The 27,997-nt window shown below is 61.1% G+C and overlaps 1 protein-coding gene and 1 long non-coding RNA gene across 11 annotated transcripts; one reads left to right on the forward strand and one right to left on the reverse strand.

Moving 5' to 3' along the window:
* Positions 1–48: 48 nt before the first annotated feature.
* PLEKHG5 (pleckstrin homology and RhoGEF domain containing G5) lies at positions 49–27,977 on the forward strand. Of its 7 annotated transcripts, none has more exons than XM_053899059.1 (22): positions 49–200; positions 1,061–1,137; positions 16,554–16,683; positions 17,876–17,978; positions 18,358–18,415; positions 18,774–18,865; positions 19,288–19,424; positions 19,705–19,850; positions 20,335–20,529; positions 20,607–20,801; positions 21,086–21,181; positions 21,796–21,846; positions 21,974–22,123; positions 22,427–22,537; positions 22,669–22,818; positions 22,908–23,045; positions 23,221–23,340; positions 24,992–25,124; positions 25,224–25,339; positions 25,422–25,609; positions 26,428–27,204; positions 27,489–27,977. In XM_053899059.1, exons 1-22 carry the CDS (start codon positions 197–199, stop codon positions 27,496–27,498), a joined length of 3,177 nt encoding a protein of 1,058 aa, XP_053755034.1. In that variant the 5' UTR covers positions 49–196; the 3' UTR covers positions 27,499–27,977. The 7 variants fall into 7 exon arrangements, with proteins under 7 accessions (XP_053755034.1, XP_053755036.1, XP_019316783.2 ...); XM_053899061.1 differs by lacking the exon at positions 49–200 and adding an exon at positions 339–359; XM_053899060.1 differs by lacking the exons at positions 49–200; positions 1,061–1,137 and adding an exon at positions 5,345–5,454.
* On the reverse strand, positions 3,259–11,038 carry LOC109274023 (uncharacterized). Of its 4 annotated transcripts, none has more exons than XR_002083386.2 (4): positions 10,970–11,038; positions 8,604–8,722; positions 4,736–4,913; positions 3,259–3,583 (listed from the first exon to the last, which is right to left on the reverse strand). It is a non-coding gene; the product is annotated as an uncharacterized LOC109274023 (long non-coding RNA). The 4 variants fall into 4 exon arrangements; XR_002083387.2 differs by lacking the exons at positions 8,604–8,722; positions 10,970–11,038 and adding exons at positions 5,401–5,483; positions 6,143–6,197; XR_002083385.2 differs by lacking the exons at positions 8,604–8,722; positions 10,970–11,038 and adding an exon at positions 6,143–6,210.
* Positions 27,978–27,997: the final 20 nt, after the last annotated feature.

Below are 27,997 nucleotides of genomic sequence, written 5' to 3' on the forward strand. Positions count from 1 at the left end.
GTCTCCCGTCGGGCTCCTCCTGCCGCCCACCTGCCCCGCCCCGCCTCCCGCCGCCGAGGGTCCCGCGGCGGCGGCGCTCCGGCCTTTCCCCCGGCACCCGGCTGGCGCCCGTCCCCCGCCGCCGTCGCCCGCCCCGCCGGCCGGCCCGTGGCGCCCCCCGCCCCGCCCGCCTCCCCGGCCGCTCGGCGCCTCCTCCATGGGTGAGTGCGGGGCCCCGGCCCGGCCCCGCCGAGCAGGCCTGCCGGTCGGCTGCCTCCGCGCCGGCTCGAGGAGGGGCGCGGGCGGGGGGCGCCGCGCGCAGGCGGGCCGGGCGGGGGGAGCGGGGCGGGGGGCAGGGCGCGCTCCTTCCCCTGCCCTGGGTAAGGCCTGCTCCCGGTGGGAGGTGGACGCCGGCCTCGGAATCAGGGCGGTGGGGTTCCAAACTCTGTCCCCTTGTTGGGGCCCGCTTTAGCAGCACCTCTTCCCCTGGCCCTGCACGCTGGCTGGCGCGGGCAGCCTGTCTGCCCCTTCCCTGCCCCCTCCGCTGCTGCACCCCAGCCCCTAGGAAGAGAGGCAGCTTGGAGGGGGCCAAATTCTGGGTCAAAGATGGACCGCGGGGTAAAGGGGACACCCCGGGCCTTTGAAGAGGAGTCCATCCACAGAGGCAGTGATGTGGAGGTCAGGGGGTCAGAAGGGACCGCGGACCCATCAGCCTTCTGGGGATCCCCCAGGAAATCTGGAGCCCCGCAAGGTCACTGAGCTACCCCGCCCCCCACTAGTGGGACAGAGGGAGGGAGCAGCTCATTTCCAAAGACGTTTTCTCCCCGTGGAATCTGGATAATTTCCCTGGGGAACTGCAACAAGAAAAGGGCTCTGCAAACAGATTCCCGTACAGATAAGTTGGCATTTAAAAGAGAAAGGGACACTGACCTCCTTTGAAGGGAGGATTGAGGAGACAGCTCCACCCATCCTCTAGTCTGGAGGCCACTGGGGCCCCAGGGCCCTCCTGGGTGCCCTGGCCTGGGGCGCAGCCTCCCTGGACCCCACCCGACTGATAACCCTCTGCTTCTCTCCTCTGCAGATGACCAGAGCCTGGCGGAGGAAAAGGGACTGCGCTGTCAGAACCCCAACTGCATGGACAAGGGGCGGGCAGCCAAGGTAGGGAGGCTGGAGGGCCTGGGTTGCCGGGGGCAGAGAGGACAGGGCTCCAACCCTCTCTCTATTCAGGCATGGATACCCACAGTGTCCTCTGGGTTCAAGGGTGGGCAGGGCCGCAGGGCGGCTTGTTTAAGAGGCCAAGGGGCCGTCCTTGGCTCAGAAACAGCAAAATGGAGGGGATTTCTGTAAGAACAGGGAGCAGGGGTACACCAAAGCCCTTTCCTGCACTGCAGTCCTTGTGGCCACCCTGAGGTGACAGGAGCTGTGGCCCCATGTCACAGAAGAGGAAGCTGAGACCCAGGAAGAGAAAGGGCGCCCCCCCCCCCCCCCCCCCCCCAGCTCAGGCTGTGTTCCAGTGCCCAGCTGGCCCCCTTCCTGGAGCACTGGATCACTCTTCAGGCCTGGGCATGGGTCAGGGACACTTTGGGACTTGGTGAGAGTGAGGGTGCCATGGGAATGACAGAGGGAAGAAGGGACAAATTGGTCCTGAAGCGCCAGGCCTTGGGAGCCAGCAGCAGGGCAGAACAAGAGGGAGAATGATAAATATCGTCGCCGGGCACCTCTGTCCATTATGCGCCGGGCTTTGTGCCACATGCTCTCTGTGCCTTATGTGCTGTTTGTGGCAGCTCTGTTGGGCCAGCCTGCGTGCCCCCTTTTCCAGATGAAGATAGCAAGGTTCAGAGAGGTCCTGTGACTTGGCTGAGGCCCCACAGCTCATGAGAGACCAAGCCAGGGCTCAAACCCAAGCATGGCCCCTTCCAGCACGCATTTGAGTGACCATGGTAATGACTGCCAGCTCTTACTGTGTCAAGCTGGGGAGCTGAGGACTCGCTGTCTCCTCCTTCTGGCCTTCTGAGATCTGTCCTGTCGTTATTATTTATAGATGAGGAAACTGAGGCTCAGGGAGCTAATGGCTCACCCAAGGACACATGGCCAGGATATAGTAGAGCTGGGATTCGAACCCAGAGCCCAGCTCTGTGTAACGTCGGAACCTGTGTTCCTAACCACCGTGTAGCTCAGCTCTGCCAGCTGCAGGAAATTAAAAATGCCACCCTCCCACCCCCCCACCCCAGCTCCCTCTCCCACCCCCCTCCGCCCAGACACATGCTCATACATTCTGCACAGGAAGACCAGGTTAGAAGGAACACGGAGGACTGTTCTGGGGGCGGAGACAGGAGGGGGAGGCTTTCAGTTGCCGTGGTCACCGGGCAGGGGGGTGGCTGTGATGTCAGACACAATCTGCTGGCACGGATGGTGCCTGGCATTGGGGCTCTGGTGTTGGCTGGTTGCCTCTTTCCCAGATGGGGGCTCCTGGCAACAAACTGGCCTCAGCTACCCCCAACATACATCCTGCCAGGGGCCTGCAGAGCCCTGGGGCCCCTCCTTGGGTAGTTGCTCCTGGGGCAAGTCCCCAGGCTGCTGCAGGCAGGGGCAAGGGTAGGAGGGCTCGGACCTTGCAGAGGTGAGGCCTATGAGTTGAGAGCTGGTCTCAGCAAGTGGGGGCCCTCTGCAGCCTCCCGGTCCTAGCTCCAGCCCAGCCCCGGCCTGCCTGGAACTCAGCATGACTGCCATGGGCCAGAGGGTCACCCAGACTGCCGTGGGAGACACCAGGCCCTGGCACTCATAGGACCCACTTTAGGACAAATGGCACAGACTCACTTTGGGGCCAGGGATGCCTGAGTGATCAGAGAGGCAGGGGGGCCAGTCTTGCCAAGGGGTCGAGCAGGCTGAAGCAGAGAGCGAGAGAAGAGGCAAATGACATCCTGCTTTGCCGAGGAAGAGGAACAAAGAATGTCCTTGATGGTGACAATCACCACCACCGACCAAACGCACTTGTGCCCTAGGTGGGGTGTCAGGCCCTGATGCTTGTGTCACTGAACCCTCGAGAGGTCAGGAGGAAAGCGTTATTCTCGCATGACGTGAGGGAAATGAGGCTCAGGGAGGAAAGAGCTTTTGCCCACCTTGCACAGCATGGCCAGCAGAGCTGTTTCCGGAGGGGGATCAAGGGCCTCATTCTTGTTCCTCCCCAGCCACGCTCAGAAGGCTAGCAGGGTAGGACTAGCTTTTTATTTATTTATTTATTTATTTATTTATTTATTTATTTATTTTATTTTATTTTTAATTTTTTTTGATGTTTTTATTTATTTCTGAGACAGAGAGAGACAGAGCATGAGCAGGGGAGGGGCAGAGAGAGAGGGAGACACAGAATCCGAAGCAGGCTCCAGGCTGTGAGTTGTTGGCACAGAGCCCGACGTGGGGCTCGAACTCACGAGCTGTGAGATCATGACCTGAGCTGATGTCGGACGCCCAACCAACTGAGCCACCCAGATGTCCCAGGACTAGCTTTTTAAAGGAGATGATGTCATTCATTCGTTCACCAAATGAGCTTATAGCGTCTGCTGTGCAGGGCCCACTTCTAGGCCCAGGACCTCCTGGAGCGGACATCCTAGGAGGGGAGAAGTCAGCACTTGGGTTTGACAAGCCCGTCTCCAGGCTTTTTAAATTTCAGCCTGTCGTGGGTGCTGGGGCTTCTGAGATGAAGCAGCCGCCCCGCCCCTACCTCCTGCCCTGGGGGTTCTGGGGCACAGGCTCCTGGAGGAGGCTGCTGGCGTCCTGAGGAACGAGGAGGTGTGGAGATGGAGGGAAGCTGAGTGAGCAGAGGGGCAGGAGCCCCCCGAAGTCAGGGCCTCGGAGATCACAGGAGAGAAGTTGTACCCCTGCCCCTGCTCTGGATGAGGATGTGTAGAGTGGCTCCAAGGTCAAAGCCTACTCCTTTCCAGCTGTGTGACCCTGGGCAAGTCACTATACCTCTCTGATCTCCGTTTCTTCATCTGCAGACTGAGGCTTCTTGAGTTGTGGGTAGGATTAAACAGGGCTCAGATGTGAAGTGCTTGGCGTGGAGTGTGGCATGATGTAGGTTCAAGAGAATGCTAGCTGTTCATCCGCCATGGAAGGGGAGAGAAACCCCTAGGCTTTGGGCGTGCCCTCCTTCCCCTCCCTGAGATCTGAGACCTCCCCAGATTCCAGCCCAGACCCCAGCCAACCCCACCCAGCATGGCAAATGTTTATGGCACATCTGTCCTGTCCCCAGGGCAGGTGGAGCTTGGAGTCTTGGGAGGGGTGGAGATGAAGGGAGTGTTTGTTCCCTCTCTCAAGGGGGGCCTGGTGATGATATAGTGAGTATCCAGCCCTCCTGCAGAGTAACCACAGGACAGATGGTGTCCGGACTCCCCAACTCCTCGCCGGGCCCCCTTGAGCTGGGTGATCTGGTCAAAGTCTGCAGGGCACTCCAGGTCACAAGGGGACATGGTGGAGGGCTTTCGCTGGCCCAGGGGACATTGGACCATCACTTCAGAGGGAACTGAAGACTCAAGGGTATTTATCCTGGAGATGGGACCCTCAGGGCATCATCATTCTCAAAGGTGATGCTTCTAGCAGCCACCACTCATGTATTCAGCACCTACTGTGTGCCAGGCCCTGCTTTCTATGTCTCCCCAAAGGGACCTCCTCTGTCCTCACACCCTCCCTATGCCATAGGGACCACCCCATCTCCACATGAGCGATAGGATCCCATGAAGCAGGGGGGTAAGTGACTCACCAAGGCAAGGCCAGGACTTAAACCAGACCTGTCTGTCCTCAGAGCCTCCCATTTCTAAGGAGCTATCAGGAGGAAAGGGAGGTGACTTTTTCTGCTTGGCTCCAAGGGCCCAGGCAGGATGGGAAGTTTCCAACAGCTGAAGCTGCTCCCCAGTGTACAGGTTGTGAGCACCCCATTCCTATAAGCATTCAAGCAGAGTGGACGTTGGATTTGATGACCTTAGAGTTCCCTGCCGGTTTAACAACAGGTTGTGAGGTGGCAGGGATGAGTCAGGGGGAGGTGTGTCTAGGGGAGTGGTGGCCAGCTGAAGACCAGCGGACACAGGGCAGAGGAAGGGGCGGACTTGAGATCCTTGTGGGGAAAGAATGGGCAGGATGTAGTGAATAATGGGAGAGGGAGTCACCTATTCTCCAGGGTGGTGCTCTGGGAGTGCGAGGTGGGAGGCCAGGGTGCCCTTGAGAATGGCCAGATTCTGGGGATTTCTGGGGGTGACTTTTAGATGCTGGTCAGCTGTAGGCAGGTGGCAGTCCAGTCTGCAGCTGGAGGAAGCGGCAGAACCAGAGTAGCAGGGCAAACGGAAGTCCTGGGCTTTGGCTAAGTAATTCTGGGGGCGGTGGGTGACGGCATGGGGCGCCAGGCCCAAGAGGCAGGGACAGAGGATCCACCATGTGTGATGTGGCCAAGATGAGCCGTCCTGGAGTGGACCCAGCCCCAGTGAGGTCAGTGCTGCCAAAGAGGGCAGAGCCTGCTAGGAAAGAGAACCGGCAGCCTAGAGGCCTTGGCCTGGTGACCGGCTTGTGGGAGGGGGTTCTAGGTTTGGAAAAACGCTGGTGCGCCTGAGCCCAAGATCGGCCCCAGGCCCGCCACTAGTAGTGATAATTAGGGAAGGGGGTTGGTGTGCTGGGGCCAGTTCCTCTCGCAATACTCCTGTATCCTCGCCGGTGTCCTCGTGCACTCCCCGCAACCCCCGTGCCCAGCGCGGAGTTATTCTGAACTTAGGCAGCCGGGAGAGGGAAGCTGGGAAGCACCAAAGGGCCGAATGGCCCCCTTTTCAGCCATGCCAGGCACGGGCTAGGGAAAAGGAGGGGGCACAGAGATAGGCGGGCCCGTTTCTCAGGCGCCGTGGACGGCACAGTTCAGAATCCAGCGGAAGCGAGCCTGGCTTGGGGCGATGCCCGGCCGGGCTCGGTCTGAGGGTCTCTGCGCCTGGACCCCCCGGGGCCTCCCTCTCTCAGGCCGGGACTGCTTCCCGCCGCGGGCCCTCGCCGGGGACCGGCGACCTCCCGTCTTCAAGCCCAGGTTAAAGCCTAGGGACTTGGAACTTCCCGCACATTTGTGAAGAGCCAGCCCCCTCGGGGACAGTGACGACCCCTCCCTCCCGGCCCCGCAGCCCGGACCCTAGATTACCCCCCAGCGCCGGCCGCGCTTCCTTCCCGGGCTCCCCGCGCTCCCCCTCGCCAGCCGGGCGCGCCGATGGTACGTCCCGGCCCGCCCAGGTGGTAGCGCCCGCGCCGGCCTACCGTAATTCCCCTACGTCCCGCGCCCTACGCCGGCTCAGAGCCGACTGAGCCCGCCCCGCGGCTCCGGTCCCCCTGGCTCTGCGCGCCCCTCGGGGCTTTGGCAGCCTTGGCCCGAGCCCCAGCCACAGGGGAGGAGACTCATGTCCCTAAGGTGAGTCTCAAGGGGAAGCTGGGGACGAGACGGGGCTGGGATCGGGACGGCTGTGGTTCCGGCGTCCAGGACTCCCCCCGAATTAATGGACAGAACCGGGAGTAAAGGGACCGACGCAGTCCCAGGGCTGCGGGGGGGGGGGGGAGGTATCGATGGGCTCCACTGGCTCTACCTCCATTTACTTGAAGGTGGAATGGGCTCAAGCTCCCGCCCCCACCCCAATGATTCTAGGGTGGGGTTGGCTCGGCGCTAGGGCAGTGTGGAGCCAATGGGGACCCCTCTCCGGTGTGAGGATTGTTGACTGGGCGAGAGGATCCTGGAGTGGGGCTTGGCGCGGGGTGGCTGGGAGGCTCGGGCGACCCTGCCCAATCTGGGCGTCCGAGAGTTGGTCCGAGGCGGAAAGTCGTTTCGAGGCCGGCAGGGGGCGCGCGAGTCTGAGCCTCAGGCAGTCTGGGCCGGCTGGGACCCGATTGGGGGAGGGGAGAGGGAGAAGACCCATGAACCTGGAGAGGCCTTGGCTTGCCATGATGAAAGACGAAGAAATGGAGACCGAGGGGGTCCTGGGCCCTACAGATTCCCCAGTAACCTTCCCCAGGTTTGTGGGGCCGTAGGAGGATTTTACTGTTCTTGTGCCCCTTGGCCAGGGTCCAGGCACATATTAAGGCCCAGGAGCCATCCCTAGGTAGAATATTCTAGAGAACTGGCCAGTGCCCTCTTTGCACAGATGGGCAAGGGCAGGGGTAGGTGGGACCCAGAAGCAGGTCTTCTGTAGCCCAGGCATGTGCCTTCTTCCTCATTCCCTCCCAGGGAGACTTTTATACAGTGCTGGAGAGAGAGGTATCAGGAGAAGACACTGGCTTCGATGCTGGCATCTGGGGCTCCAGGACCTGGCACATTCGTGCAGGGACTGGGCAGGAGGTGAGGTTCACTGACCACAGCCTCTGCCTCTGTCCCTAAAACTGGGTCCCAGCTGGACTGCTCCCTGGGGTGGTAGGGGCCTTGCTGACTTCTGGGGCCCACGTGGTTAGCTGGGCCTGCAGAGAGGTTCCCTGCATCCATCCAGCACAGGGCAGGGACTCAGGGCAGGCTCTGCCTCCAGGTGGGCCCCAGAATCCAAGGACAAGGGGTGAGACCCAGGCCTAGGGGAAGGGAGGGGCTGGGTGGGCTGTTTGGAGAGCAGCCTGGCAGAGTTGGCCCCACCCTGGCCGACCTGCTCAAACATGCAGCCTCCACCCTTGGATCTCCAAGGAGCTAGATGGGGCCTTGGGGCCAGTAGGCTCCCAGGGGAGCTCAGCCCGGATGGGGAGCCCCTGGGCAGTGGTGTCCCTCTAGCCAAGGTGCTCCAGGCCGGTTGTTGTGGGCAGAACATGGAGCTGGCCCCAGATCTATGGTCTCTCCTCCTAGACAGGGAGCTCCTCTGTCTCACCGAAGACCAGGCCGTGTCCCCCACCTGCTGTGGGGGTGGACTGCCCACAGTCCCCTGCTTTTCTGGGTTTGGGAGATGGTGCTGCGGCGGGGGAGCGGAAGGGGGGCTTCTGCCTTGGAGACTCCATTATTCATCAGCCCCAGCATCTGGTTTCTGGGTATCAGTTTCAACAAGCCAGTCCTGACTCATGAGCCTGGAGCTGGGGCTGGGCTGGAGAGGGGCCCCCTCCCCAGGGAGCCAGGGCCGAGGACTTCTTTGTCCTGGGCATGGGCTATTTCAGCTCCCTCCTCTAGAGGAAGTGGGGACCCAGGAGACTGCTGAGGCCTTCTCCCTCTCCTGGCGCGAGGGCCAGGGGCTCCTTTCCTCCCCTGACTCTGCAGCTTCCTTGACCCTCCTTCCCTCTCGGCCCTGGGGCACTAGGGCCCTGGCCTTCTGAGGAGCAGGCCCTCTGCCGTGGCTGGAGGAAGCAAGCAGCAGCATGACTGGGGAATGGCCAGGGCCTGGTCACTCAGGTGACCTCCGGTGACCTACCTGGCCCAGCCCCCGAGGTTTCTGCTTGATGTGACCTGCTAACCCCAGGCCAGTAGGATCCCCCTGAACTGGCTTTGGGACCTGCCCTGTTCCCAAGCCGGTAGAACCCAAGGCCCTGCTGTTAAACCACCACTTAGCTGGTCTCCATGCCCCCCACCCTGCCTGAGGCCCCTGGATAGTGGTCCAAAGCACAGGCATTCTTCTGTTTCCCCACTTTGCACCCGGGGCAAGCCACTTAACTTTTCCAAGCCTCAGTGTCCCCATCTGTTAAGTGGAGATGGTAACCGTGCCTCTTCCTTTGAGAGTAGTGAACAGGATACTGGCACAGGCCTGGCATTTGGGAGTGCTCAGCTGTCAGCCTGTAGGGCAGCAAGAACAGAGAATTTGTGGTAGAAACCACCGCCCAGGCCAGCAGGCCCGAGGTCACGTTTGCTAGCAAAAAGAAGCAATCCTACGGTCAGGCAGTGGGGAGGGTTTTGTCGACCACTGGCAGCAGGAAGGGACACCCTGGCAGAGATCTTCCCTGCCCTCGTGGCCTTCTCTGGCATGAAGACCCTTCCTCTGCTTTCATCCATTTGTTCTCCTAGTCTACACTGACCACCTGCTGGGTGGAGGGCGCCGTGTGGGCCAGACAGCTAAGGACCCTGGGCTCTGGAGAGGATATTCAAGTGGGGAGGGGTGGTCATCAAGAAGTGAACAAGGAAGTCAAACAATTTCAGGTAGTTTTAAATGCTTAGGAGGAAAGAGTTTAGTTTAAGAGGATTGGAAGTGAGACATGTAAGGGGCTACTTATTTTGAGAGGAGGTTAAAGCCTTGTTGAGGAGGTGGCATTGAAGCCGGGATCCAGTGCCAGCCGTGGCAAGATCAGGGGCCCAGGGTTCCAGACAGAGAACACAGAGGTGCGGGTGCTGAGCTTGGTGAGTCGTGGGGACGGACGAGGCAGGCTAGCATGGAGACCACCGTGAGGGACCTGCCGGGAGGTGAGGTCGGGGCTAGCCATGTTGGGATTTTATTCCAAATTCCTGGAAGGTTTTAAGGGAGGAGCGAGGTGTTCGGGTTTTAGTTTTCAAAAGATCTATCTGCCTGTGGTGTGGACAGTGGATGGCTTGGGCTTTGGGAGTGGAGGTGGTCCTTGAAACCTCCTGATTGGAGTAAACTGCTACCTCCTCAGAGCCATCTTCAGAGACCCTGCCCTGTTCCCCTCCCCCCCCCCCCATGGAGGAGGAGCTGTGTAGGGGATGGGTAGGGTGATGACATCATGTCCCCCCTGCAGCACCAGAGGTACTGAGATGCGGTCCCAAGGAGGCCATTCCAGAATAACAGAGTCAGGACTGGGTTTCAGTCCTGCCTGTAGACTTTTGAGTCACTCCATAGTTGTGCCCGCCCCCCACCTCTTGGGAGTGAGTGTAATCTACGGCGGGGACCCCACCATCACCCTCCACCCCCCCCCACCCCACCCCCCCCCGCCCAATCCTGGTCCCTCTAATCTAGGGCTCTGAAGAGCGCCTCCCTGGCCGTGGGGCTGGTGGAAGGGACCCAGCCTGGAGCTGCAGAGATCTGGGGGGAAAGCCGAGTTGGGCTCCCAGGTTTTCCCGATGCTCCGTCTCACCCAACTCCTGGGGGCTCCGGAAGATCTACCATCACTGCCCTTTCCACCCACGTGCCTGCCTATCGCCTGCCGCCTCCACCAGTGGTCGCCTGGAGCCCTCCGCTCCTCTGCCTTCACCGCTGGCCTGGGCAGTGGGAGCAGGGTCCCCCAGGCCCAGGCTCTGAGGCTGGGGTCTCGAGGACTGTGCGCGGGCGCCAGGGTGACGCCCCGGAGGGGCTCTGAGCGCTGGATGTGTGGCCCGGCCAGTTGGAGGTCAGAGCAGAGACAGGTGTCCCCGTTCTGCCCCCCACCCCCTTCTGCCACCAGCTTTCGGAGGGCTCCCTTGGGAGAGGGAGAAAGCGTCCCGGAGTTGAGGTTCTGAGGCGGGGTCTCCAGGACTGAAGGGAGGGGCCTTTGGGCCCCAGACGTCGGCGTTGGGGGTGGGGTGGAGGGCCGGGCGGAGCGGGGCGCCCGCGGGGCTGGGCGGGGGGTCGGGGCTCCGCAGCCGGGGCGGGCCCGGCCCGGGCGCCCTCGTCCTGGGAGCTCCCCGAGGCCCAGAGCAGGTCCGACGGGGACGCCCGAGCCCCGAACCTTTGCGCCGGGGGCGGGGCTGGGGTCGCAGCGGAGCCGCCCCGGGATGGCCGAGGCGGGCGGGGGCCCCGGGGTCCCGGCGCGCTCGGCCGGGGGCGGGCGCGGCCGCACAATGGCAGGAAGCGGAGCCCCGCGCTTTGTCCGGCGGGCGGCGCAGACCGCCGCTTCCTCCGGCCGCCATGGGGACGGGCCCCGGCGTCTCCGGGCGCCGCGCGGCCTCCAGGCCGGGCCCCGGGCTGCCCTGTCCGGCGGAGGGTCGCGCCCGCGACGGCGAAGGCCAGGTACGGGGCGTGGGCGGCGGGGCGGGGGTGCGCGCGACCGCCCGCCCCTGGGGATGTTTCCCCACCCTGCGACCGAAGGGCCCCGGGGCGGCGAGGTGGCCCGCCAGCCCTTAGCCTTTTGTGTCTGGGGCTGCCTCCCGACTCACCTGTGGGTGCCAGGCCCTGCGCTGGGGCCCCAGCTCCCTGTCCTTCCTCCGTCCAGGCCCTGCCCACCCTCCCCCCATCCCCGCTCCAGCCTCTGGCTGGTGTGTGAGTGGGGAAGTCTGACTTCTGGTGCCCCATCCCCACCGTGCTCCCCAACGGGCCCCCTCTGTTATTCGTAAAGCTGGGGTCCATTCGCTGCCTTTGGAGGTGCTGGGTGATCTGGCTGTTCCATCCGGTGGGCTCTCCTCTCGGTGGGTTGAGTCCCGGGAACTTTTTTCCTGGGACCCTGCTGCCCCTCCCCCACCGGCAGGGGTGGTGCCGCTCTCAGAGGGTGGCCGTGGTGGGCAACAAGGAGGTGGAGAATAGGCACCTCGGTCTGAGAGAAGGTCCAAGAGTCTGGCTTTGGGAAGGGGCTGCCCTTTTTTAGCGCAGGGGAGACCCTCGCTCCCAGAGGGAGCTGCGGACATCCAGCAGTTTGGTGGGGATGGAGGTACGAGAAGGGGTGGGGGAGCAGATTCAGAGCAAGGGGCCTCTGCTCACCCCAGTCTGAGCCTCCCAGTTGGGCTTGTGGTTCTCTCTGGGGGCTCCTGGAAGCCGTCATCAACCAGACTCGTTGAATTAAGTAAAGAAACACCCACCTGGTTCAGATCCTGGGCCTGACCCTCACATGCCCCTGGTGTCCCTGAGCCTGGGGGCTGCTGGGGGGATGGAAGCAGAACAGATCACCATGGCGGAGGGGCACTGGCTCCCATCATCATTAGTAGTGGTAGTAGTTAGTAGTAACGGGAGGAGGAGTGGTGGTGGTGTTCACCAGAGCCCAGCACAGAGCTGGGAAGTGAATCCTCCTGAGCCTCAGGGAGACCAGTGCCTCCACAGGGCGGGCGCCTAGTAGGTGCTCAATAAATGTTTGCGGAATGCTGAATCTGCTATCGGGAGTGACTCTGTGTACAATCTGCCGCCCTTACGTTAGATTGGTTTAAAAACAGGATTGTGGCAGAGAGCCAGGGACTTGGGCTGGAGGGGTCCCGGAGGCCCTCCGCAGGACTCTTCGAACCTTGCATGGCCCCTGCCATGTCACCTCCCACCCACTATGAGACTAGGGCCTGGGTAACCCGCAGGTCCGCAGTCCCACCGCTCTGTGCCTGGGCGCCAGCAAAATGAAGCCAGCGGGGAAATCACAAGAGGCCTGGAAGGGGTGGGAGGGGCCATCTGTGCCAGGCCGGCTGCCAGGCTGGATGCAGAGGCGGGGGATGGCCGCCTGGCTGGCAGACTGCGGGGCTCCTCGGGAAGAAGGGGCTGAAGTGGGGTGGGTGCCTTCCCCCCCCCCCCCCCCCCCGCTAGTCATTGTCAAGAGGAGATGCTTGCAGCTGGTGGGGGGAGGGGCGGGGGAGGGGGGCCCAGAATCTGCAAAGCCAGGGCTGATGTCTGTCGGCCATGCAGGCAGAGCCATGGCGGAGGATAGCGGTTTTCACACTGTTTGGGAGTAGGTGAAGTGAAGGTAGAAACAGCTGCGCTGGCTGAGGGGCGCCCCTCACCCCTGCCCAAAGCCCCACGGACACACTTGAAGACCGCTGAGAAGGATGTGGGAGTTGGGCGCATGTGGCGCTCAGGCTGCCCTCGGGAGTCTGGGCCATCATGTCCACGCCCCGCCGCTCACCCGGGGCCCAGGCCTGGAAACGTCAGACCCCCTGGAGCCAGAGGAGTCCCCAGTCTGCCCCCTGCTGGCTGTCGTTTCTCTGCCCACGTTTTTGGGTGTTCTTGTTTTGTTTTGTTTTCTCTCTGACGGAGGCCTAGGAGGACACAGGAGCCCAAGCAGGCAGCATCAAACTATGACTGCTTCCCTCTTCTCTCTGTAGCACTCCCCCACCGGCCGCCGACTGCTGCCCCCGGGCCGGCTTCCCCCGCTCCTCTCTCCCTTCTTAGCCACCCAAGAGATAGACGGTATGAATATGCTGGACATCTAGGCACTGGAGCTACACACGCTGGGCTCAAGTCCTGGCTCCGCTGGCTGTGTGACGCCCAACAAGTACCTCGCAACCTCCCTGAGTCCCACTTTCCTCCTCTGTAAAATAGGGGCAGTCGTAGCTCCTGCCTCCTCGGGGGAGGGGCCCTCTGTGCGGCCCCAGGCACACGGTGACCCCGAGTTGCAGCGATCAGACTTGTTCTTCCTCCCTTTGATTACTTTCTCTGCTGTCTGTCCTCACCCTGTCTGTCACCTTGAAAATCTCTGATGGGGCTCTCCCCAGACAAAACTCTTCAGTGACCCTGCATCACCCTGATTAGTAGACCGAACAAGTATTCACTGAGTGGCTAGGACCTGAGCTAGGGCAGTGAGTCGGACAGACTAAAATCACTGTCCTTGCAGGGCTGGCGAGCTGGAGAGGCACCAAAGTGAAACAGGCTGGTCCACCGCGGAAAGGACACCGAGGGGACAGAGAGTGTGGAGGGGCATTGACTTTAAAGCACTGTTGTTGTTTCTTAAGTTTATTTATTTATTTTTGAGAGAGAGAGAGCAAGAGCATTCCAGCCGAGCGAGTGGCAGATGGTCAGGGCTCAGAGGCAGCGAGTCGGGGTCGCCAGGGGGCGGTGGGGAGCAGGGTGAGCCAGGACGGGAGGGCAGGGCAGGGGGGCCCCTGCAGTCACCATACGGGACTCTGCCCTTTCCTGGAGTGAGATGGGAAGCCATCGAGGGTTCTGAGGAGGTGAATGTGACTCCTGGTTGAGCAGGGGCCACTCTGGCTGCTCACGGAGATGATGCTCAGGGCAGGTGGAAGCAGGGAGACCGGTTATGAGGTCACTGTTGGAATCCCACTGGGAGGTGACCGGGACGGCCACCGGGGGCAGCAGTGGGCTAATGAGCCTGGCCGGGTTGAAGCCACAGCTATTGAAGGGAGAGCCGCAAGCGTCGTCCCGTCGTTCCATCGACTGGATGGGGGTGTAACAGAACGGTCAGAGGTGACCCCAGGGATTTGGGCCTAATGTATTCATTCCCTAGGGCTGTGGTGACAGTGAACCCCGATTGCGTGGGAAGTTTATTCTCCACATATGGAGAGCCACACAGTGTAGTCTAAGCCAGTTGCCTCATTCCCACGTGTCCCTGTTTCTGTCTCTCCTCTTCTTGTGTGAGGACCCCAGTCACAGGATTACCCCATACGCCGCTTGGTGACAGACTCCAGCATGACCTCATCTTAACTAAAGGCATCTGCAATAACCCTATTTCTAAATAAGGTCACATTCTGAGGGACCCGGGGTTAGGCCTTGACCTGTTTGAGGGACGCAATTCAGCCCATACTCCCATGCAGCTGGAAGGCACTGCCATTGACTGCGGTGCAGGGAGCTGCAGGTGGCAGTCTGGCAGCACACGAGAGGACGTGGGCAGTGGGAGGCGCTTCTCGGAACCCAAGGGGGGCATGGAGAAGGTTGGTCTGGTGTCCTGGGTGAGGACCTGACTGAAGATTTACCTCCGGGAGCCCTCGGCACGTAGATGGCTTTTCGGGTCACGAGACTGGCTGAGTCCCCAGGGGTATGGGATGCGGATAAACGTGAGCAGGAGGCAGGCAAGGAGCCGAATGCTGCGGGGGAAGCCGCAGAACATGGGGTCCTGGGGCCCACGGAGGAGACGGTGTGCAAGAGACCACCTGTGGCAGTGCTGGGTCCTACGCGTGGACTTAGAAACATGGTGGGGGGGAGGGAGTGCTCCTGGGTGTTGGTTAAGTGTCCAACTTCAGCTCAGGTCGTGATCTCACGGTGTGTGGGTTTGAGCCCCGCATCAGGCTCTGCGCCTGCTTGGGGTTCTCTCTCAATCTCTCTCTCTCTCCCCCCACCCCAAATAAATAAATAAACTAAAAACAAACAAACAAAAAAAAACCCAGTTATTAAAAAAAAGAAAACATGGTGGGGGCCCAAGATGGGAGAGGGTCTGAGAGAGAAGGGAAGAATTAGAAAATCTTCAGTTGCAACCGTCGTAGTCATGTTTGATTTAGGCAGACGTCACCAGTGGATGTGAAAACCCTGGAGTGTGAGATTGCCGGGAACAGGATGTCTCGAAGTTATCTCCCCATGGGCTGCTTATTCATTACAGAGAGAAAAAGGGCCTTTACGCAGTACCGCGAGGCCCCCAAGGGATCCAGCCACACTGATGGGCGCACTGACGAGGGCACAGTCCACTCTCTCGTGTCGTTGCCCCAAATGCTCAGCCCGAAACCATCCAAGGACCTCCAGAAAGATCCCCGTGGAGGGGCTTTCTCCCAGACTGCTGGCTTGAATGCTTCAAAAACGTCAGTGTGATGAAAGAAAAAACAAAAAGGACAGAGAACTCTTTCTTAAAGGGATAAACAGATACAAACGAACGCATGCGCGAATCCTGAATTGGCTCCCGTATGGGGAAAAAAGCTATAAAGGCCATTGTTCAGACAGCGGACCTTAGACGGATCATATACCAGCGTTCAGTTTCCCGAGGGTGCCCATTGTTTTGGGGGTTTGTAGGAGAACGCCCGCGCCCTTCGCCAGGGGAGAGGTAGGTGACAGAGAAGGCCAGTGTGACAAAATGTTCGTGACGGGGGAAGGTAGAAGGGTGTGTGGATGTCATTGTACCGTTCTTACAGTTTTCTGTAGGTTTGAAACATTTAAAAATGGAACGTCAGGGAAAATAAGGTAACAAGTACTGGGAGGGAAAAGTAGGAAGTGGTCAGGATGGAGACCTGTTTCACCGGGCTTTGCAGAAAGGGAACGGGGAAAGGGAGCCGCAGATGGGAAAGAACCTGTCTTGAGCCAATAGACGCGGAGCCTGACACTATAGGGGAGGGGAGGGCTCGCTGGGAGGTGGCTGGGACCGGAGCACGGTGACGCCCCCAGTGTGGGGCAGGCGGGTGGACGTGTTGGGCTGGGGTGGGGGCAGGGGACAAGGAAAGTAGGAACCGGAGGGGTCAGAGGTAGGCTGTGGGAGCCGGAGGGCAGAGGAGAAAATGGGACAGTTATCCACAGGGATGGGGGAGAACGTGTACAGGGTGATACGGTAAATACAGTAAATACTGGTGTGTGCGGGGGGAAGGGTACTGCCTGATCACCTAGACTGCCAGCACCTGTCCCTAAGTCCCCTAGAACCCCCTTCGTCCCATGTGAGGTTGGCCATGCAGGGGCCAGACAGGTCACAGAACTTAGAGCAGAGGGTCTGGAGGGGAGGACAGGAAGGGCTTGCCGGTTCCAACACTGAGCTGGCAGAAGCAAATGACAGCCTTGAGCATTTTGGGGTGCCCTTCCTGCCTGCACCCCAGGAAGAGACCCTGGTAGCAACAGCCTCGTGGTTCCTTACAGGAAGTCTCCCCTCCACGATCTGTTCCTCGAGGGCAGGGATCTGCTTTTCTCTGCACCCCTCAGAATGGAACCACGGTGGAGTTTGGGAAAGGTCTGCAGAGTGAATTCGTCAGCACAGGGCACCCTGTGGGGAATGGACGGTTGGAAAATGAAGAGCAGCCCTCGGACGGACCGCAACCCCACTTGTGCACTGCAGTGGTCGGGCCACAGGCCCGCCTGCCTGACCCTCTAAGGGGGCCCAGCCCGACCCACCTTTCCCTCCTTCCCCACAAGGTATGCCACCACGCTGACTGCCAGCAGCTGCACCGCCGGGGGCCCCTCAACCTCTGCGAGGCCTGTGACAGCAAGTTCCACAGCGCCATGCATTATGATGGGCACGTCCGCTTCGACCTGCCTCCCCAAGGTGAGCGTGGGTAGGGACTCCAGCCGGGCGCGTAGGGTTCCCAGAGCAGCCCTGAACTCCCTGTTTAGGGGCACGGTGTCTTGGTAGCTGTTGGAGCTGTGACGGGCCATCAGAAGGACAAGAGTTGGGGCACCCGGGTGGCTCAGTTGGTTAAGCGGCCGACTTGACTCAGGTCATGACCTCACGGTCTGTGAGTTTGAGCCCCGCGTCGGGCTCTGTGGTGATGGCTCAGAGCCTGGTGCCTGCTTTGGATTCTGTGCCTCCCTCTCTCTCCACACCTCCCCTGCTCGCACTCTCTCTCTCTCTCTCTCTCGAAAATAAATAAACATAAGAAAAAGAAGAACAAGAGTTAACTGTAAATCATGAAACCCAAGTACGTTGTGGCTCCTTCTGTGCTACAAGTTTTTAAACAAGAGAAAAGGTTGGGGGACTGTGCCCCATGTTGAGAGCAGGCCTGTCTCTTCCGGGTTCTGGGTCCTTGTTGTTGGGTCTGCACATCCCATACCTGCTCCTGCCTTTCGCCCCGGGCCAGCATGGAAAAGGCCCCTTTCTTTTCCTCAGGGTAGGGGACTGCTGGGCAAATCCTCCAGCCAGGCTGCTGGCGAGCAGGGGCCGTGGGGGTGGGTGTGGGCAGGTTAGAAGGAGCTTGTAGAAAGGAACCAGAAACCCTCCTGCTGAGTGGGGACCTGGCCCAGGCCCAGCACCAACTGGCTGTGCTGGGGTGACTTACAGGCATCTGAGCCTGGCCAGAAATGCCAACCCTGTGTCTCCATTTTTAGCTGGTCAGATGGACAGAAGGACTCTCCCCCTCTGCCAAGGCCCCCTGGGACTCTGGGTGTGTTCACAGTGGTGGGGAGGTTGTGTGGAGAGGAGGCCTGAGAGAAGGAGCCGTAGACTTTGGTTCCTTCCTGCAACAATCCCAGAGGCAGAGCTTCCTTATCCCTATTTTATAGAAGGGTAGACTGAGGCCACAGGTTTGGGGGCAGGGCATCACCTGGGGTGTCATCCCAGGGTGCTTGTGTCTTTTTGAGTCTAGGGATGGATGGGTGATCAGCAGTGACTGAGCCCCTCTCTGCACAGACCTGAAGGGCCCTAGTTTGTTGGGGGTGGGGGGTTCCCAGGACTGGTAGCAGGCTAAGAAGGCAGCCAGGGAGGGAATAGGCATGACCTTTCCTCCCACTTTACCCCAAAGGCTCTGTTCTGGCCAGAAACGTGTCTACCCGGTCATGCCCCCCACGCACCAGCCCTGCAGCGGACTTGGAGGAGGAAGAGGAAAGCTCTCTGGATGGCAAAGGGTAGGTGGGCAAAGCGGACACCTGAGGGATCCCAAGGCTGGATCTCAGATCCGAGATCCAGGGACAAGAGGCTTCAGAACACCCGACTGGAGACCCCTCCGTGCCCCTGTGGATGCCCTGATTCCTGGAGGAAGCTGCCCAGCCTGGGCCAGCCTCCAGCCTGGCGCAGCAGACTCCTGTCTAGGTACCACTGGGTGTGGCTCCTCGGTTGACCACCAGAGGGCACTCAGCCCCTTGTGGGCCCTGGCCTGCCTGAGCTGCACCTGAGTTAGTTATCTGATCGCCTGGGGTGAGCAGAGAGTGGGCAGCCGGGGCCTGTTCACATCCCGCCCTGGTGAGGGCCTACCCGTGCCTCCACCCTCTGCCCTCTGTCCTGCAGGGACCGGAAGAGCACAGGCCTGAAACTCTCCAAGAAGGCAAGGAGGAGACACACAGATGTAAGGAGCCCCTGGGCTGTCAGGGGGGTTCCTGTCAGCCTTCCTGGGCCCTTTCCTTTCCATCCCCAAGACTGGGCCTGTCTGCTCTGAGCTCCAGGACCAGGAACGGGGCCTGGAGTGAGTGGGTCCCTCCCTGCCCACCCTGCCCTGCCGCCCACTACTATCCACCTTAGCTGGATGGGAGATGCCACAGGAACACCTCCCTTGGGCCAGAGGGACACTGGGCACCTCCTTGGGACCGAGGCAGGCTGGGGAGATCCCTGGGTTCACTCCCATGCTGGGGTTCCCATCCTGCACCCTGGTAGCGGGGGAGGCGCCGAGACAAGGGGTGCAGAAGCTGAGACCCACACCCTTTCAGGACCCCAGCAAGGAGTGCTTCACCCTGAAGTTTGACCTGAATGTAGACATTGAGACAGAGATCGTACCAGCCATGAAGAAGAAGTCGCTGGGGTAGGGCTTGGTGGGGCCGAGGCAGGGGGAGTGGGGCCGGGGGTGCGGGTGGCTCCTTGCAGGCGTAACCGTGTGTGTCTGTGTGGTGGCCGGTGAGTGAGCGGACCCACCCATGGATTTCAACACGTGTGCGCATGGCCCAGTTCCTGGATGTGGACCAGCACGTGACAGTGTCCACCCTGGTGGCAGACACGGAAGCGGGAGGGCATGGGAGCACTGGTTTGTGTGTCGACCCATGTGGGAGCGTGCGAACCTCTGTAGGCAGCTGTGTGTGCACGCACACCTGTGTGTCCTCGTACCTTTGTGTGATCCTGCGGGTGGCTCCCTTTCCCACTGGTAAGGTGGGGTGGAGCTGGAGCTGGGCATAGGGTGGGGGTTCGTGTGCCTGCCCCCTAACGGCCACCCCTCCCATCCTGGGGCAGGGAGGTGCTGCTGCCGGTATTTGAAAGGAAGGGCATCACGCTGGGCAAGGTGGATATCTACCTGGACCAATCCAACACGCCCCTGTCCCTCACCTTTGAGGCCTACAGGTTCGGGGGACACTACCTGCGGGTCAAAGGTGAGCAGTTAACCTGGCAGGTGGGGCGGCTGGGGCCTGACTGGGCCTCCCGGAGATGGCCGCTTCTTCCCAGGCTCAGATTCCCATCGGCCATGGCCCTGAGCTGGCTCATTACCATACAGGTGTCTCTGCTGGGCCCTGGCAATGGGTGCTGGCAGGGCGGGGCCTCAGGGGAGGGCAGCTAGGCCTTGGTTGGGATCCAGGAGAGAGAGGTCTTGGGTTCCCTTCTCCACCGGGCCTGGATGCTGAGGACCTCTCCTTGCCCCTACTGCTGCCCCAGCCAAACCGGGGGACGAGGGGAAGGTGGAACAGGGAGTGAAGGACTCCAAATCCCTGAGTCTGCCAATCCTGCGGCCAGCCAGGGCCGGGCCCCCCTCCTTGGAGCGCGTGGAACCCCAGAGCCGCCGGGAGAGCCTGGATATCCTGGTGAGGGGCTGTGTCAGGGCTGGGGGCGGGGAGGGACCTTAGAGGGGAGGTCAGCTGGGCCCCTCGCCTCTTGGGATTTAATTTCCCCTTCTAGAAAATAGGGGTGGCTCTGAGGATAGGGAGCCCCAAGAGAATGGGTCTTGCCTCTGAGAGTCTGCTAATGCCTGAGGAGTGTGTGTGTGTGTGTGTGTGTGTGTGTGTGTGTGTGTATCCATTTGGAGCTGTGTTTATAAGCTGTGCATCTAAGTGTGCCTGTGACTGTGTGGTGCTTGGGGCTGGGGGCTGGGCGGTGGTCCAGCTACACCTGTGCCTGGATCTTCAGCCCCCAGAGCATCTACGGGTCCTAGAAGAGGTGGCATCCCAGGGCGGGGGTGCAGAGACCCTCCCACGTCTCAGCTTCCCCGAGGTCCAGGAAACCCACCGTGGGGTGGGGGGGGTGTGAGGGTCAGGGGGGCCCTGGCCTTGATCGCCCTCTCCCGGCCAGGCCCCTGGCCGCCGCCGAAAGAACATGTCGGAGTTCCTGGGGGAGACGAGCATCCCTGGGCAGGAGGCCCCCACGCCTTCCAGCTGCTCTCTGCCCAGTGGTAGCAGTGGTGGCAGCGACAGCTGGAAGAACCGGGCGGCCAGTCGCTTCAGTGGCTTCTTCAGCTCAGGCCCCAGCACCAGCGCTTTGGGCCGGGTATGTGGTCCCGTGGGCCCTGGGGCAGGGTGGCTGGCGAGCCCGTCCCCTGACCCCAGCTGTGGGTCTCCTTCCAGGAGGTAGACAAGATGGAGCAGCTGGAGGGCAAGCTGCACGCCTACAGCCTCTTTGGGCTGCCGCGGCTGCCCCGCAGGCTGCGCTTCGACCACGACTCATGGGAGGAGGAGGGGGACGAGGAGGAGGAGGAGGAGGAGGAGGACTCCTGTCTGCGGCTGGAAGACAGCTGGCGGGAGCTCATTGATGGGCCTGAGGTGGGTACAGCCGCGGCCCTTCCTTCCCTTCAGGGCAAGGGGACACTTCCAAGGACCCAGTGACAAGGTGCTCTACAAGGTGTTCCCCACCAGGCTGTGGGGAAACTGAGGCGAGGAACATGCGGTGTGCCGCTTGGCTGTTTTAGTGGTGGAGGAGGGTGCAGAACTTGGGGGACCTCATGTTTCCACGGGGAAAAGGAGGTTGCCTGCAAGGTGGCTCACCCCCTCCCGGGTCATCCGGGCACACTCTGGGACTCCTGGCCAACCTCCTGCACTTCCCACAGAAGCTGTCCCGGAGGCAGTGCCACCAGCAGGAGGCGGTGTGGGAGCTCCTGCACACAGAAGCCTCCTACATTAAGAAACTGAGGGTGATCACCAACGTGAGTGTGGGTCCGCACCCTGCCTCCCTGCCCCCCAGGGCCTCCCTCTGGGGGCCCCTGAACAGAGTTTGGGGCTTTGCAGAAGAACAGGGGAAAGAAAGCTTTGGGCAAGTTTGCCAAGTTAGCTGAGCACTAGGCTCACTCTTGCACTCGTTCATTCAGCCACTGTCTCTGAACACCTGCTGTGTGCCAGGTGCCCAGCAGCCCACACCCGGCCTGTGGAAGTGGAGTGTGAGAGTGTGTGTGTGTGTGTGTGTGTGTGTGTGTGTGTGTACTTCACCCTGGGGAGAGCACCTATCTTTGGCTTGGGGTTCAGGAAGAACTCCTTAGCTGAAACTTGGGGCCGAGCCAGGACAGAGCTGGAGGAGAGAGTTCCAGGTGTCACTGCAAGGCCAGTCTCCCAGAGCTTTCCCTCCAGGTGGGGACGAGGCAGGATGAACCCCCGGTGGGCCGTGGAGGTCGGGCCTTTTCTGAAGGGGTGAACCGTCTCTGTCCCAAGCTGTTTCAGGGCTTCCTGGGAGGGGTAAGGGGTAGAGGGGAGCCTAACAGCCTGGGGGCGGGGGGGCGTCGGGACTGGGACGCCCCCCCAGCTGCAGCGCCCCCTGCCCCCACAGCTGTTCCTCTGCTGCCTCCTGAACCTGCAAGAATCCGGGCTGCTGTGTGAGGTGAGGTGTGGCCCCCCGGGGGGCGGGGCCTGCCGCTGGGGGCGGGGCGGGGGCGGGACATAAGGATGGAGCCGGAGGGGCGGGGCCCGGCCCGGGGCGTGGCCGAGCGCACCTCCCGCCCCTTCAGGTGGAGGCCGAGCGCCTGTTCAGCAACATCCCCGAGATCGTGCGGCTGCACCGCGGACTGTGGGGCAGCGTGATGGTGCCGGTGCTGGAGAAGGCGCGGCGCACGCGGGCGCTGCTGCAGCCCGGGGACTTCCTCAGAGGCTTCAAGATGGTACGGGCCGGGCCGGACACAGGGGGGGGACACCGCGGCAGGGCTAGGGCGCCGATCCCGTCTGCCCACCACCCCAGCCTCCCCGCGACCCTGGCGCCCCGTGACCCCTAGTGGTCGGAGGCAAGGAATTCCGAGGCGGTCGCCCGGGTTTGAACCCCACCTGGCCATCTGCCCTTTCTGTCTGGCGGAAGTTCAGCCTGGGGTGGTCGCGAAAGTGCGGTGAGGGAGGGCTCGTGAGGCTCCCGGCGCAGGGCCTGGCCGCGGAGAGCGCGCAGTAACCGTGCCTGTTCCGTCCCGGGCCAGTTCGGCTCCCTCTTCAAGCCCTACATCCGATACTGCATGGAGGAGGAGGGCTGCATGGAGTACATGCGCGGCCTGCTGCGCGACAACGACCTCTTCCGGGCATACGTCACGGTGAGGAAGGGCCCGGGGCGCAGGACAGTTGGGCCCACCGGGGCAGCAGGTGCACTGGGGGCGGGCGGCGGGCGTGGCCTGGGACCCGGGGGCGGGGCGCGCCCTGAGCCGCGTCCCCGCCTGCGCCGCAGTGGGCCGAGAAGCATCAGCAGTGCCAGCGGCTGAAGCTGAGCGACATGCTGGCCAAGCCCCACCAGCGGCTCACCAAGTACCCGCTGCTGCTCAAGTCAGTGTTGAGGAAGACCGACGAGCCGCGCGCCAAGGAGGCCGTCGTCACCATGGTAACCGGGGAGGCGCGCGGGTCCCTCCGCAGCTCGAGGCCGCCCCCAGACCCTGGCCCTGAACCTGCCATCGCCTGCCCGCCCTGCAGATCGACTCGGTGGAGCGCTTCATCCACCACGTGAACGCGTGCATGCGGCAGCGGCAAGAGCGGCAGCGGCTGGCGGCCGTGGTGAGCCGCATCGACGCCTACGAGGTGGTGGAGGGCAGCAACGACGAGGTGGACAAGGTGGGAGGCTGCCTGTGCGGGGGACCCTGGCCCCGCGGGAATGGAGGAGGGGCCACCCTGGCAGACAGGCGCCTAGGCCGGGAATCTTTCGCGCGGACTTCCAGTGGAGAAGGGGAGTCAGACCGTGACCTCCCTACACGTGCCCCCCCCCCCCCGCCCCGCCCCCAATCACCAGCTCCTGAAGGAATTTCTGCATCTGGACCTGACAGCACCCATCCCTGGCGCCTCCCCCGAGGAGACACGACAGCTGCTGCTGGAGGGGAGCCTGAGGATGAAGGAGGGGAAGGACAGCAAGGTGAGTCTAGGGACCACCTCACGCCCGGGGCCCCTTCCGCACCCCCTCTTCCCCTGTGCGTTTGGACCACCCTTTCCTGGGGACCTTCTGGGCCCTATTTAGTGGTTCTCAGCTGCCCTGGCAGTTGGGTGGCAATTCAAGAAAGGATGACTTTGTGGTCACACGAGGGCTGATGATCTGCCTGCCATTTACTCTTTACAGATATGGCAGCAACCACACAGCCCTTGGGGTGCTGGTCTTGCCCACTTGCTGGTGCCATGTGGGTTCCTGGTGGGAGGGAGGGGGCCCATTCCAAGAGCAGGCCAGGAACAACCCGGAGCCTCGCTCCTGAGCTATTAATCCCAGGTGCTTAACCCAGAGCCTGCAAATTGTGGTTTTAAAATCACTTCCCTCTTTCTCTTTAATGTAAACCTTTTTTTTTTTTTTTATAACTAAGGTACAGTTTATTGTAATAACACCTATAAACAAAAATAACAGGCACATAGTATTGTTTTTGAGAACAAACTGAACTAATCTCTGAAAATACTTACAATCTAAACTACTACCATAGGAGATTCTAGAAAGTACAAAAATACACAAGCAGAAGTCCATTAGCCATCACAATGATATCATCACATGTCCTGTAGCCTCTGGAAAGCTCTGCTTTTTCACTTCTGAGGGGATCAAAGTAAAAAATACAAATAATATCTTAATATTATAAACATAATTTTTTTTAAAGGAATTATTTGGTACACCTGAGTGGCTCAGTCGGTTGAGCATCTGACTCTTGATTTCAGCTCAGATCTTGATCCCTGAGTTGTGAGATCGAGCCCTGCACGAGACTCTGTGCTGACCCTGGAGCCTGCTTGGGATCCTCTCTCTTCCTCTGCCCCTCCCTGTTTTCTCTCACACAGGCACGCACTTTTTCTCTAAAATAATAATTAATTAAAACAAAATAATTTGTTTTCATTACATTTGTTTATTTTTGAGAGGCAGAGAGAAATGGAGCGTGAGCGGGAGAGGGGCAGAGAGAGAGGGAGACACAGAATCTGAAGCAGGTTCCAGGCTCTGACCTGTTGGCACAGAGCCCGATGCGGGGCTCAAACCCACAGACCACGAGATCATGACCTGAGCTGAAGTCGGACGCTCAACCGACTGAGCCACCCAGGCGCCCCTTAAAAAGAATAATTTTTATACTGTGGACTATCTAAAAGTGAACACTTTCAGCACTGCTGCCCTGGACCCCTTAATTGTTGGCTGATAGTCACTTAAGCCTCAAAATCTTCAGACATGCTTTGAACCACCCAAATGGAAGCAGTCTTTGAGCCTCGTTCAGTTATTCTCTATCATTTTAGAATATTATAATTTCTTGTGGTTTACCAATTTCTGGAATTATTTTTAAATTATAATGTAAACCTTTAATTGAAATAAATGACAAGTATGTTAGCTCCACCTTGCTTTTCATCTTAATTGTATTCCCAGATTCATGGGGGGCAGGGAGCAGGGAAGGCGTTTGACCAAACCCGGGTGCCCCCAGCAACATCACCAAAGCGCAGGCAGGAAGGGGCCCAGCCCAGGAGAGGGCGTCGCGGCAGATAGGCTGAGGTCCCAAGACCCTGGCCCTGATCCCGGGCCTGGCCTGCTCCCCTTGCTCCCCCCACCCCCACTCCAGATGGACGTGTACTGCTTCCTCTTCACGGACCTACTCTTGGTGACCAAGGCGGTGAAGAAGGCCGAGAGGACCAAGGTCATCCGGCCGCCACTGCTGGTGGACAAGATTGTGTGCCGAGAGCTTCGAGACCCCGGTGCGGAGGCCGGCCCTGCTCCCGGTGGGGTGGGGAGGGGGCCCTGATGGACAGGGGCTGTGGTCCTAGCTGGCACTGATGGGAGCCCCTCCTCACCAGGCTCCTTTCTCCTCATCTACCTGAACGAGTTCCACAGCGCTGTGGGGGCCTACACGTTCCAGGCCAGCGGCCAGGCTCTGTGCCGTGGCTGGGTGGACGCCATTTACAACGCCCAGGTGAGAGCCGGGTGGTGGGCGGGTGGGTGGCCAGGGTGGCCCGTCGGGGGGAGCCGCTCACCACCCCCTCCCCCACCTACAGAACCAACTGCAGCAGCTGCGCACCCAGGAGCAGCCAGGCAGCCAGCCGCACCTGCAGAGCCTGGAAGAGGAGGAGGACGAAGAGGACGAGGACGAGGACGAGGAGGAAGCGGGGGAGAGTAGCGCTTCTGCCGCCAGCTCCCCCACCATCCTGCGCAGGAGCAGCAACAGTCTCAACTCCCAGCACTGGTATGCTCGCCCGGGGCCGCTCTGCGAGCCAGAGCAGGGCAGGTGCTGCGGCCCAGCCCTCCTGACCCCGAGCAGGGCCCTCTTGACCCTGAGCAGGGCCCTCCTGACCCCAGGGCCGCTGACCCCGAGCGGGGCCCTCCTGACCCCAGGGCCGCTGACACCGGGCAGGGCCCAGACTCCCCACCTTCCTCCGAATGGCTTCGTGCTGTGACCACAACGTGAGGGAGAGGGCTCTGTCTCCCACCAGAGTCCCGGCGGGGATGGCAAAAGGTTTTGACCTTGAGCGCGGACTCTGATCCCCCAGTGCCAGTGGGGTGGAGCTGAGCGGAAGATTCTTTTTTTTTTTTTTTTTTTTTTTAATGTTTGTTTATTCTTGAGAGAGAGAGAGAGAGAGCGTGAGCAAGCAAGTGGGGGAGAGGCAGAGAGAGATGAAGACAGAGAATCCCAAGCAGGCTCCCTTCGCACTGCCAGCGCAGAGCCTGACACGGGGCTCAACCTCACGAGCCATGAGGTCACGACCTCAGCCGAGATCAAGAGTCAGACGCTCAACCAACTGACCCACCCGGCATCCCTGAGCTGAGGATTGTTGCACTGTGTCCAGCTGGAGGGAGGAGCGTGGTGGTGACAGACACCATTATGGGTGTCTGTGTTGTAGGCCCAGGTTGGGAGCTCTGGCTCACGGGCCACATGCCTTTGCCATCTCTGAGCCTCAGGTCGGGAGGGTGGAGGCTGTGGACCTCTGCGTTGCCAAGCACTGGCTGTACCAGGCCATCTGGGCCTCCTGAGGCTGGGCTGACTGTCCTCTCCCGGCCCCACAGCGCCTCAGATGGCTCCACGGAGACCCTGGCCATGGTTGTGGTGGAGCCTGGGGAGCCGCTGTCCTCTCCCGAGTTCGAGGGTGGCCCCTTCAGCTCCCAGTCGGACGAGACCTCTCTCGGCACCACTGCCTCATCTGTCACGCCCACCAGCGAGCTGCTGCCCCTGGGGCCCGTGGACGGCCGCTCCTGCTCCATGGACTCTGCCTACGGCACCCTGTCCCCCACCTCCCTGCGAGACTTTGTGGCCCCAGCCCCTGCGGTGGAGCCAGCGCCCCGGCCCCCGGAGTTACCACAGGCCCCTTCACCCCCACCCTCACCCCGTCTCCGCCGCCGCACCCCTGTCCAGCTGCTGCCCCGCCCGCCCCACCTGCTCAAGTCCAAATCTGAGGCTAGCCTCCTCCAGCTGCTATCAGGGGCCACTGCCCGTGGAGCGCCCCCGGCCCCCAGCCGCAGTCTGTCAGAACTCTGCTTGGCCGTTACGGTCTCTGGCACGAGGACTCAGGGCTCCCCTCAGGAAGCCGGGCCCAGCTGGGTTCACCGGGGGGCACCCAGCCCTGGCAGTGGCCCCAAGCCATCAGAGCTGGAGGGCAGAACCAGGTGCCCAGCTGGGGCGCCCGAAAGACCCACCAGGAGGAGCAGAGAGCTGTCCTTGGGGGCCTCACCCAGGGTGCAGCCCGAGCCCCACCCAGGGATCTCTGCCCAGCACCGGAAGCTGACGCTGGCCCAACTGTACCGAATCAGGACCACCCTGCTGCTTAACTCCACGCTCACTGCCTCGTGAGTGGCCTGGGGAAGAGGGCTTATGGCCCAGTGTGTTGGCCTTGGGGGCACTGAGCCCCGGGAATGGGTAGGGGCACTGTCATGACGGAGCGGATGGCATTAGGAGGTGGGGATGGGAGAAGGGAGCCTGAGACCTGCTTCAGAGCCTGAATGGCAGTGTCTACAGAGGGTGGTGGGGAAGGGGCCTAAGGAGTCTGGTGGGGCAGGAAGGGTGACCAGAGCCCCCTCTGGAAGTGGCATCAGCCAAGGAAGGACTGTCTGTCCCTTCCCTTCTCTTGCAGGGAGGTCTGAGCAGAGGGAGGCCCCCGAGGGTGCCACTGACCAAGAGACAGCAAACAGCATGCCTCCTGGGGCAGCCGGGTCCCTGCTCCGGCTGCTGCCTGCACAGTAGCCAGAGCGCCGGGCAGGACCCCCGATTTGCACTTTGCCAGACTGGATGGAAGTGGAGGAGGGCTCAGCAGAGCTCCAGGCCCAGGCCGCAGTACTTCCTCAGGACTCCCCCCAAGGCCACCCCCACTAACCTGTCCACCCGACCCCTGCAGGGTCCCTTGTTCGCTGCTCCCTGAAGTCACCAGCTCCAATCCTGGGGTGGGCTCCAGGGCGGCCTTTCCCACCTCCACCCTCATCCGGCCCCAAACGGGATGTTTGCTCTCCTGTCCTTGCCTCCCCCTCTCCCAGGCCCACTGGCCACCCCAGGCTCGGGTTGGGCTCTGTGTAAAGTTGCATATTTATTGAGCTTTTGATTCTTTTATAAAGACTTGTATATACTACCAGAAGAAGTTCTTTGCTT

This window comes from Panthera pardus, unplaced genomic scaffold (genome assembly GCF_024362965.1).
Source record: "Panthera pardus isolate Hobbes unplaced genomic scaffold, ASM2436296v1 HiC_scaffold_11, whole genome shotgun sequence".
Classification (NCBI taxonomy): domain Eukaryota; kingdom Metazoa; phylum Chordata; class Mammalia; order Carnivora; family Felidae; genus Panthera; species Panthera pardus.